Source organism: Ranitomeya variabilis, chromosome 6 (assembly GCF_051348905.1).
Source record: "Ranitomeya variabilis isolate aRanVar5 chromosome 6, aRanVar5.hap1, whole genome shotgun sequence".
NCBI lineage: Eukaryota > Metazoa > Chordata > Amphibia > Anura > Dendrobatidae > Ranitomeya > Ranitomeya variabilis.
Genome location: NC_135237.1, coordinates 326395209 through 326407317, shown reverse-complemented (window position 1 = coordinate 326407317; position 12109 = coordinate 326395209). Strand labels below are relative to the sequence as shown.

Here is a 12109-nt window from a genome sequence, read left to right as displayed (position 1 = left end):
CCCCCCAGTATCTCCATTCTTTCCCCCGTATCTCCGTTCTGCCCCCCCGTATCTCCATTCTTTCCCCCGTATCTCCATTCTTTCCCCCGTATCTCCATTCTTTCCCCCGTATCTCCATTCTTTCCCCCGTATCTCCATTCTGCCCCCGTATTTCCGTTCTGCCCCGTGACTCCATTCTGCCCCCCCGTGTCTCCATTCTGCCCCCCGTGTCTCCATTCTGCCCCCCGTGTCTCCATACTACCTCCCGTGTCTCCATTCTTCCCTGTATCTCCATTCTGCCCCCCATTTCCATACTTCCCCGTGTCTGTCATTCTGCCCTGTGTCTCCATACTTCCCCCCTGTATCTCCATACTGCCCCCCCCCCCCCGAACCAAAACCCTAGCTACGCCTCAGAGTCGCTGTATTCTGTTTTCTTTTTTTTCTGCACGTTTATCTCTAGTTTGAAAACCACAGTGTGACCATGACCATGGCTTTCTTCCATTACCAATGTTTTCCACACGTTTCCAGCAGCCGATGGTGCACGTCCGGGCGGCGGCCAGCAGAGGTCAGTACCGAGCAGCAGCCAGGCCAATGGGAGGCGGAGGCAGTGAGTGGTGAGGCGGGCCCGACCTGATCAGCGGCAGCTGGTACGGACCGATAGCTGACAAGTCCCTGAGCGCGGCCGTGACCGTAGTGCGGAGCCCCAGACGCACATGTACTAGCGGCGGCGCCGGTGACGCTTTGCTTCCTGTTGTGCGTGTAGCTCGCTGCAGTCACAGCCATGGGTAATGGAATGAACAAGGTACCGTACACTGCACGGCTTCTACCTACTTTTGTGTGTCTGTGAGCGGCGCTCTGCTGTGACGGCTCCACCCTGTGTGTGATGCACGCTTAGCTATGTGGCAGGTGTGAGCGGACATGTAATGCAGGGGTGACAGAGCTAACAGTATGCGGGTACCCGTGACGTCACGCGGGGGTGTGGCCGCAGAGGCTTCCTCATAGCTGCTGTATACAGGCAGCGATCTGATAGGTCACGTGGTGTGATGTCCCCACCAGCCACGTGTCCCTTGTGACAGGACATCCCTGCAGCCCACATGTGGAGTGGGACCTATGATGTCACATGGGTAGAGGGTGACGGGACATACCTGCTGCCCCCCTGTGGGACCTGTGGCTTCACGGGGGTAGAGGGTGATGGGACATACCTGCTGCCCCCCTGTGGGACCTGTGGCTTCACTGGGGTAGAGGGTGACGGGACATACCTGCAGCCCACCTGTGGGACCTGTGACGTCACAGGGGTAGAGGGTGATGGGACATACCTGCTGCCCCCCTGTGGGACCTGTGACGTCACATGGGTAGAGGGTGACGGGACATACCTGCTACCCCCCTGTGGGACCTGTGACGTCACATGGGTAGAGGGTGACGGGACATACCTGCTGCCCCCCTGTGGGACCTGTGGCTTCACAGGGGTAGAGGGTGACGGGACATACCTGCTGCCCACCTGTGGGACCTGTGGCTTCACAGGGGTAGAGGGTGACGGGACATACCTGCTGCCCCCCTGTGGGACCTGTGGCTTCACAGGGGTAGAGGGTGACGGGACATACCTGCTGCCCCCCTGTGGGACCTGTGGCTTCACAGGGGTAGAGGGTGACGGGACATACCTGCTGCCCCCCTGTGGGACCTGTGATGTCACATGGGTAGAGGGTGACGGGACATACCTGCTACCCCCCCTGTGGGACCTGTGGCTTCACTGGGGTAGAGGGTGACGGGACATACCTGCTGCCCCCCTGTGGGACCTGTGGCTTCACAGGGGTAGAGGGTGACGGGACATACCTGCTGCCCCCCTGTGGGACCTGTGGCTTCACAGGGGTAGAGGGTGACGGGACATACCTGCTGCCCCCCTGTGGGACCTGTGATGTCACATGGGTAGAGGGTGACGGGACATACCTGCTACCCCCCCTGTGGGACCTGTGGCTTCACTGGGGTAGAGGGTGACGGGACATCCCTGCAGCCCACCTGTGGGACCTGTGACGTCACATGGGTAGAGGGTGATGGGACATACCTGCTGCCCCCCTGTGGGACCTGTGGCTTCACGGGGGTAGAGGGTGACGGGACATACCTGCTGCCCCCCTGTGGGACCTGTGACGTCACATGGGTAGAGGGTGACGGGACATACCTGCTGCCCCCCTGTGGGACCTGTGGCTTCACAGGGGTAGAGGGTGATGGGACATACCTGCTACCCCTCCTGTGGGACCTGTGGCTTCACAGGGGTAGAGGGTGACGGGACATACCTGCTGCCCCCCTGTGGGACCTGTGACGTCACATGGGTAGAGGTTGACGGGACATACCTGCTGCCCCCCTGTGGGACCTGTGGCTTCACAGGGGTAGAGGGTGATGGGACATACTTGCTGCCCCCCCTGTGGGACCTGTGGCTTCACAGGGGTAGAGGGTGACGGGACATACCTGCTGCCCCCCCTGTGGGACCTGTGACGTCACATGGGTAGAGGGTGACGGGACATACCTACTGCCCACCTGTGATGTCACAGGGGCAGAGGGTGACGGGACATACCTGCTGCCCCCTGTGGGACCTGTGGCTTCACAGGGGTAGAGGGTGACGGGACATACCTGCTGCCCCCCTGTGGGACCTGTGACGTCACATGGGTAGAGGGTGACGGGACATACCTGCTGCCCCCCTGTGGGACCTGTGGCTTCACAGGGGTAGAGGGTGACGGGACATACCTGCTGCCCCCCTGTGGGACCTGTGACGTCACATGGGTAGAGGGTGACGGGACATACCTGCTACCCCCCCTGTGGGACCTGTGGCTTCACAGGGGTAGAGGGTGACGGGACATACCTACTGCCCACCTGTGACGTCACAGGGGCAGAGGGTGATGGGACATACCTGCTGCCCCCTGTGGGACCTGTGGCTTCACAGGGGTAGAGGGTGGCGGGACATACCTGCTGCCCACCTGTGGGACCTGTGCCGTCACAGGGGTAGAGGGTGATGGGACATACCTGCTGCCCCCCTGTGGGACCTGTGGCTTCACAGGGGTAGAGGGTGACGGGACATACCTGCTGCCCCCCTGTGGGACCTGTGGCTTCACAGGGGTAGAGGGTGACGGGACATACCTACTGCCCACCTGTGACGTCACAGGGGCAGAGGGTGACGGGACATACCTACTGCCCACCTGTGACGTCACGGGCAGAGGGTGACGGGACATACCTGCTGCCCCCCTGTGGAACCTGTGACGTCACAGGGGTAGAGGGTGACGGGACATACCTACTGCCCACCTGTGACGTCACGGGCAGAGGGTGACGGGACATACCTGCTGCCCACCTGTGGGGCCTGTGACGTCACAGGGGTAGAGGGATTTCTCGCCCACAAGATCTGGAAATCGCACACTAACAATCTCCAGTGTGTTATACATCACTGGGACCAGTCATCTGAAATCCCTACAGTAATTTGTCCCCAATAATCAGCTGATCACCCACCAGAGGAGCAGGCCCCAATAATCAGATGTGCGCTGACAAATACCGGCCCCTCATATTTTATTCAGATGGTAACATAAGATAGTTGTGTACTAGCCCCGGAAATACTCCACGTGTAACCGCTTCTAGTTTTGTACAATACATTTACTATCAAACAATTGGGACCCAGTGTTAAGGTCTGGTCACGGCTCTCCTGACCACAGTGGCACCTGCTGCCGGTCCTTGAATTTAACCAAGGGGTGAGTGATAGATCGCGAGGGTCTTATCTCTGAGACCATTATCGATTAGCAGAATGGGTCACTCTTATGCCTGCTATAATGGTGTAGCAGTGCGCTTGCTGGACCGATGCTCCATTCACCACCTATGAGGCTGCCAAGAGCTGAGCTCAACTTTTTTGACAGCCCTATAGCGAAAGAATGGAGCAGAAGTTGGACATGTACACTACTGTTCTAATGGGAATAAAAGTGCCCATTCTGCCAACTCTAGCAGTTAGATCCCCACCGATCTGTAGTTATAGACGATAACTTATTTTCACCTTAGAACCCCTTTAAAGGGAATATGCCTGCAGGATTAAACCTCCTAAGCCATCTATATGGGAATGCATATCCTAGGAAGGTGAATAAAATGATACCTTGATATCTGTAATCCAATCTCTTATACAAGAGAAATCAACGTTTTTCTTATACGTAAATGAGCTGGTAAGATCTATGGTCCGGACACCGATCTGCATAAGAATCTGCCTCCAGAGTTTATTTTAAATGAAAGGGGAGTGAGCAATGTAATGTACCAGTGTGAGACATGTAATGGCTGATGGTCTGCTCTCGTAATCATACACAGCTCCGCACTGACATCAGAACTAACAGTACAGCAGAAGTGAACTTTTATTACAGTCATTTTCAACAGCACTTGTCCTCTCCTAGTGCTGACAGCCCTGCTGCAGAGCTGTGCCGGATTATAACTAACAGTACAGTGGAGTTTCATCTTATTACCAACGCAATAAGCACATTTGCGCTTGTCTTGTCAGAGCTGTGATCTCTGCTGTAATGCCTTTCACCCACGCTGACTGCCCGTGAGATGGAAGCTGTAGCACTAACCGCAGGCTGCATGGATCACATCCTGGTCGCACGATTGCAGCTAGATATATATTTCTCTGAAGCGCTAACCAGCATGATACAGACGTAATACAATATGTTATATGAGGGATCGGGCTCAAACTGGTGCAAGTTCTAAGTTTTACTAAAAACCCTATATAAACCTATATAAATTTGGCATCACTGTATTCCTACTGACCTGCAGAATAAAGTTACCATGTCACTTATACCACAGTGAACACTTTCTAAAAGAAACCCAAAATGCCAAAAATAGGAGTATTTGTCCATTAAAAAAATGAGTTTATTCCAGTTACACCAAAACTGAGCCATTGAATAATAAAAGTCAAACTCCTAAAACCACGCTGATCAAAAATATATCCCATCTGGCCATGGAAAAAGTCATTAAAAAAAAAAAAAAAACCCTGCTGTGTCGACAATTGCCCAAAATAGCTGACCGCCCAAACATGGACGACCCCAAGTGCATCAAGGGTTACAGTAACTTGGTGTCGAGTTTGACTGAACCTATTTCTTGGGTGGTAAGAATTGTAAGATAGCCGTAGGGAATGTGGGGAAAAAATTCTCTTTTTTTTTTCCCCCCCTCTCGTCCTTCTTTCACACAGATCAGAGTCGGTGCAGACCACTGTTTTGCTTGTCTTGGGTAAGGTCCTCCAGCTTTGTCTTCCTTGGAATATGGTCGTCCATTCCTTTTGGTGTAATTCCCCTAGTTGTAGCCCCATGTGCTGCTGTAGCTTTTGTTGAAATGCAATACACTGCATGCCTGGGCCGCCATTGGCATGTGGTAAGCTGAGCTGCCCAACAGCTGAAGGACTGACTGTATGGTATTTGCTTTTGTGATCAGTGAACTTACTAGTGATTGCTCAGATGGCACAGACCTATGTACGGCGATGCTCATCATTCTCAGACTGCGGCCTCGGACACAGCCTAGGTCCCTTGGGGACCATATTGTACCTCTGTATACCCACAGTTGTACATGGGAGAGTACACATTGCCTCCACAATGCGACGCTTGCTGTCCAGCCTGTGCTGTAAGATCAGAATATAGTGTGCTTTCCGAAAGGGTTAACAGTACTCAAATAGGTATAGTTAGCATTCGGGCTTGTGTACCAGGACCTGCTAATTTTTGGGCAAATGCACACGATGTGGACTTTTCCGCTGCATATCCGCAGTTCTCCGCTTTCACTTCAGAATCAGCACTTGTCACATGAGGATTTTGTTGAGTTTTCCGATGGGCATTGTAAGATAAGATCATAGTGAATCCCACACAGCCTCGACAGGCTGCAGATTTTACAATCCGCGCAGCAGGTCAGTTTATATGTGGACAACCTGCAAAGTGTAGTTAAGAATTTTTATTTATTTTTTAAAGATCTCATTAGTTTAACTGGTTGCCTATTATGCTGCAAATTTTTAGCACTGAAAATCCACAGGAAATTTGCACGATCAGCACAGAATGACTGTTCGAACCAAGTACAGGCAATCAGTGCTTCACGGCGGGACCAAATATTTAAATGCATCTTCCCACCATCTCCTCTTCTGTGACAGCTCTGGCTTTATAGATCAGAGAAGGGCAGCGATGGAGGGAAAACAAGCAAGTGATAAGGTGTATATAAATGACTGGCCACTCCAAGAGTGCCACAAGCGCCTGCGCTTGGGTAGAACAGTAATCCTGTGCTGACAGTCCCTTTAATTTTACCGTCTTTAGTGTTTCTATGGGCACATATGCCTGTAATATCATTGGTGTTTAATGAAACGATGACCTGATTTTTGAACCCCTTTAAGTACTACAATATCAAGTGATTGTCCAGCGGATCACCGCAATGAAGGCAGCTGTAATACTCGGGTGTACTCTACTGCAGTATTACTGTATCTTCAAAAGGGTATTCTCATGTTATGAAATTAGTATAAGTTAAGCAGCAAAAAAATTGGCACGTTTGCCATTGACATTCTCTCTATCTGCTGTCTTTCTACTTCTATGAGACCTGTTATCTTACATATTGTACATTTTGTTGCCAAGGAGGCCAACCATTAGAGCCTGGCCGAGTGTGCGCAGTAGTTAAAGGGACTCTGTCAGCACAGAATGACTGGTCAAACCAAGAACAGGAGCTCTGTTCTTTGCGGCATTTAACCCCTTAATGACGGCCGGTTACGCCCTTTAACGACGACAGCTAAGGGGCCTTATTCCTCAGCGCCGCTTTATAACAACGCTGAGAAATAAGGGTATAGTGCCACCCAGCGTCTGAAAACATGATTCAGGTTGGTTTTTACTGTCTCCAGTCACATTATCACCTTTATTCACCAAATAACTGCGATCGCAAAAAAAAAAAAGTCCGATTTTTTTTGTTTGTTTGTTTTGTTTTTTTTCCCTCCCCCCATTAATTTGTCTTCTCTAATATGATCTAGCATACCAGAGAAGAGAGAAATGAGGTTGCCAGATACTTCCACCTTCCCTGGACCCTCCAGGTCTCCACGTCTTCTTCCTGGAAGAAAATGGCAGGCTCATGCACAGTGCACGCGCCGAGATCTGCCGGTCGGCACCCGGCAACAATAGGAAATTTTTCCTATTGGTTAATTTTGATCACTGTGATAGACCCTCCCTTCTGACCCATTCACAGTCATCATAAAAAAAATGGTATATCAAGCCCCCTTTATCACCCCGCTTAGTAGGATTGGGGTTCGGGTTGGAGTTAGAATTAGGGGGTTCCACTATCTCCAAACGCGACATGGCTCCCACCATTGATTCCAGCTAATTTTGCGTTCAAAAAGTCAAACGATGCTCCCTCCCTTCTTAGCCCTGCATCCAAACAGTGGCTTTCCCCCATACGGGGTATTGGCGTACTCAGGAGAAATTGCACAACAACTTTTGTTGTCCATTTTCTTCTGATACCCTTGTGAAAATAAAAATATTGGTTCCATAGTCAATTTTTTGTGAAAAAGTCAAATGTTCATTTTTTCCTTCCACATTGCTTTAGTTCTCGTGAAGCACATAAAGGGTTAATAAACTTCTTGAATGGTTTTGCGCACCTTGAGGGGTGTAGTTTTTAGAATGGTGTCACTTTTGGGTATTTTCTGTTATATTGACCTCCCAAACTCACTTCAAGTGTGAGGTGGTCTCTAAAAAAAATGGTTTTATAAAGTTTGTTGGAAAAAATGAGAAATCGCTGGTCAACTTTTAACCCTTAAAATGTCCTAACAAAAACAAAAATTGTTTCCAAAATTGTGCTGCTGTAAAGTTGACTTTGTGGGAAATGTTATTTATTAACTATTTTGTGTGACACCACTCTCTGATTTAAGGGTACAAAAACTAAAAGTTTGAAAATTGCAAAATATTCACAATTTTTGCCAAATTTCCGTTTTTTTTAATAAACCCAAGTTATATCGAAGAAATGTTACCACTAAGAGGAAGTACAATGTCACAAAAAAATCTCAATCAGTGGGATACTTTGAAGCGTTCCAGAGCTGTAACCTCATAAAGGGACAGTGGTCAGTATTGTAAAAATTGGCTTGGTCATTAAGTACCAAATTGGCTCTGTCATTAAGGGGTTAAATGTTTCGTCCCGCCATGATGCACTGAGCAACTGTACTTAATGACAGCCAATACGTCTTTTAACTGACCTGAGATATAAGGGACTAGCATCCATGTTTGCACCGTAAAAATCTGTTTAACCCCTTAGATGCTGCTGTCAATAAAGACTACATCATTATAAATGGTTAACAGAGTGTGGGGGCTTCCTCTTTATCCAAATTGGTGCTCTTGGATCATGATTGTGTGGTCCTGATGCTTGCCATGGCTATTCATGACCAAATAGTGGCCTTAGAGTCTGACGGCTGTTGTAACCTGTTCAGAAGTTAGAGGCGTTTAGGTGGTAATAATACACATTTTCATTTCTGTCATGCCACTTTGCATTAATTCCTGAAAAGCACCTGAAGGGTTAATAAACTACCTGACAGCAATTTTCAATATGTCAGGGGGTGCTGTTTTTAAAATGGTATCACTATTGGGGGTTTCCCAATATATAGGACCCCTAAAGTCACTTCAAACATGGATAGGTCCCTAAAAAAATAAATTTTGTACATTTCCTTGAAAAAATGAAAAAATACTGCTACATTTTTAAACCTCCTAAAATACTAACAAAATAAAAGAACACTTTACAAATGGTGCTGATGTAAAGCAGACATGTGGGAAAAGTTACTTATTAATGATTTGCTGTGGTATGACTATCTGGATTAAAGGGATAATCATTCAAAGCTGGAAAATTGCTAATTTTTCTCAAATTTCTGATATTTTTTATAAATAAACACAAAACATGTTGACCTAAATTTACCATTATCATAAAGTATAATGTGTCATGAAAAAACAATCTCAAAATCACTGGGATATGTTGAATCGTTCCAGAGTTACCACATAAAGTGACATCAGATTTCAAAAATTTGGCTCAGTCACTAAGGGCTTAAACAGCCATTCTGTGCTGAGTCGGATTAAAATGAACCAGTCACCCGGGTTGAGATATGGCCACCACCTTTCAGCCCTCAAAAGCACCTTTTACTATAGTCACCTGCGGAGATGTCCAGTGCCTCCTCTCCTTTCCATGCTGTCCTCCTTCTGTGCTTTGTGTGGATGATTCAGCGCATCCCAGCCTTGTGCAGGTGTGCAATTTTGTCCCTGGTGTCCTTAGGCAGCTCTTTGGTCTTGACCATGGTGGAGAGGTTGGAGTGTGATTGCGTGGACAGGTGTCTTTTATACAGGTAACGAGTTCAAACAGGTGCAATTAATGCAGGTAATGAGCAGAGTAGGAGGGCTTCTTGAAGGAAAACTAACAGGTCTGTGAGAGTGTAATTCTTTCTGGTTGGTGGGTGATAAAATACTGATTTCATGCAATAAAATGCAATTTAATTATTTAAAAATCATACAGTATGATTTTCTGGACCTTTTTTTTAAGATTCTGTCTCACAGGTGAAGTGTACCTACAATAGAAATTATAGACCTCTCCATTCTTTGTAGGTGGGAAAACTTGCAAAATTGGCAGCGTATCAAATACTTATTTTCCCCACTGTATGTTCAGTACAGCAGTACTTTTTACAGTAAACTTAGTGCCTTACCGGACTATGGCACCATTAAAATAAACAGACATGTCCTGTAAGTGAATGACACACCAAAAAAGCAAAGATTGATAATCTCGCACTCTGAGACAGATGTTCTAGTGACGCCCTATAAAGTATACATTACAGAATAAAGGATTCTACATTCATGTGTTAGCTGGACAATCTAGAACACACAATTCATTTTGTAGTGTGTGCAATAAAACAAAGGCTGTACGGTTGGTAAGAATATCATCACGTTCATCTTTGTCCCATCAGTAGTATAAAAATGAAGAAAAGTTAGATTGTATAATGACTTGGAGGTAGATTTATCGTGTGCTTGTGATAGTTTTTATGAAGGCCCCACACCCTTTTACTGAACACGTAGGAATTAATTTTGGTTTCTTATGGCGTGCGGTAAAGAAATAGGGCACAGTAGGAAACTAAAAGCAACCAGAAGTTTTTGTCACAAGTTCTGTCCAATCAAAAAGATACTTATATAGACAAAGTAATGCTATAGAGCAGGGGTGGGCAATTAATTTTGCCATGGGGCTGCATGAGAAATTGGGATGGTTTTAGAGGGCCGGACTAATATAATTAACTCATTTTTACCCAATACTATTGTACATTGTACATATGTCTGATTATTTTCTTGGTCAGAGCCGACTCAGGGAAAAAAATAAAAAATTGGGTTCAGACAGATCTTCAGATCACATTCGGCCTTGCAGGTCAATGAGTCAGTTAAAAACATCAGACATGACACCTGAGTGTGGTCCCATTTCTATGAACTGACAAAATGGAGAAGATGGAGATATTTCTGTCTCCATCTTCTCATTTGAGAGAATCGGAGCACACTATGGTCACATTCTGATCAGGTTGTGATTTGCATAATTGACCCAATTTTCTTGGATGAGAAAACATACGTGACGGAGTCTCAGCGGAGCACTGATTGGTGAAGGAGAGCCCTTTGACACGACGCAGAGTTCTGATACCAGATCTGATGGGATGACCATAGGTAAAGGATGAGTGAAACCAATGGAAAATGTCTCAATGACAGCCACTTACTGTGGGAGGCTGGTCGAGGTCAGATTGGATCCAGGGAATATAAATCAGAAGGACATATTTACGTCCAGTCATAAGAGGGCGACGGAGAATAAACATCTGTGAGATGTCAGCAGGAACAAGGACACTGCTACACGCCATTTACCTGCGCACCAAACATGTACTTTTCCTGCAAAGCAATGAATCACATCTGACCCCCAAATCCTCGTGTAACCATTACTCAGCACTGCAGTGGTCTTCAATCATGTCTAATGCACTACTACTCCCAACACACCCCACACATGCTGAGAGGAGTAGTTGTCACCACAGGACACTGCATTCTATTATTCTAAAAAGAATGGACTCTCTGGCATGAGCCTACGAGGGGTGAGAAGGGTGCCCCAGCGGAGGAGGGGACCACAAAGGACGGGATAGCAGCGCGGCGGGAGCAGGGGGCGTACAAGGAGCTCTGCATGTCCTGCTGCCACCAGGCAGGCGCCGACATCTGCTGCAGCGGGACCTGCACGGAATGTGGCCGCATGTGACATCGGCGCCCAGGGGAGGGGAGCCCGCACAGAAGTCCTCTATTACCACACAGTGATGGCACCCGTACACACCCCCCCCCCCCCCCCGCTGCACGTGTGAGCAGGAGCCTTACCGGAGCGGCTGCAGCGCGGCCCGGGCTACACAGATAGGACGCGGGCTCCTTCCCTTCATGCGATCCGCTGCTGCTGCGAGTACTACGGCTCCGGCTGCTGTATCCTCCCCCGAAAGTGGAAGCTGAGCTCAGCCCCGCACTCATCCTCACACGCTGCAGCCTGGCGGGCACCATGCATGCCGTGCAGTGTCAGTGTGCAGCCTCCTCACACCCGCTAGCTGTGTGGTCACATGTGCTGCCTGCAGCCGTCTGCACACAGTGTCCGAGCACAGACTGCTAACCATGCTCAGCTGGCCGAGCGGTGCTGGGGACGGCTGTCAGAAGTGACAGCTGGCGGGCCGTTTAAAATCATCAGGCGGGCCGGATGCGGGCCGCATCTTGCCCAGGTCTGCTATAGAGATTGAGAGATTTCAAGGAGTGCCAACATTGTTACTCATCCAGACTGGTTTCTTCATATTTCGCCCAGAAAAAACACCAATACCAAAACATTGAGTTAACTGGGTTGGCCACAGCTTTATTAAACATATGTACATACAATACCAAATAAACCTCAATTCATGCCCCTTTGTTCTTTTATATTATATTGCTCTTCTTAATGACCAAAAGCCAACTGCTGATGGGGCCTTCAGGAAAAAAACACCACGGAGCATGAAAGAGGACCATGCTGTGACGAATTTTGGATTCCATAAGACTAACCGTAAGAAGACTCCCATCCTCTAGAATGGGAAAATGAAAACAAAACAATTTAATATATATGAAGT

The 12109-nt window shown here is 48.1% G+C and overlaps 1 protein-coding gene across 2 annotated transcripts in view; it reads left to right on the top strand.

Moving 5' to 3' along the window:
* Positions 1 to 579: 579 nt before the first annotated feature.
* DUSP22 (dual specificity phosphatase 22) overlaps positions 580 to 12109 on the top strand; it is an 85023-nt gene continuing 73493 nt past the window's right edge. Inside the window, exon 1 of one of the 2 annotated variants that reach the window (XM_077269782.1) lies at positions 580 to 781. In XM_077269782.1, coding sequence (XP_077125897.1) covers positions 761 to 781 — 21 coding nt within the window. In that variant the 5' untranslated portion in view covers positions 580 to 760. The remainder of the gene's footprint in view (positions 782 to 12109) is intronic. The other variant, XM_077269783.1, reaches the window with a different exon arrangement.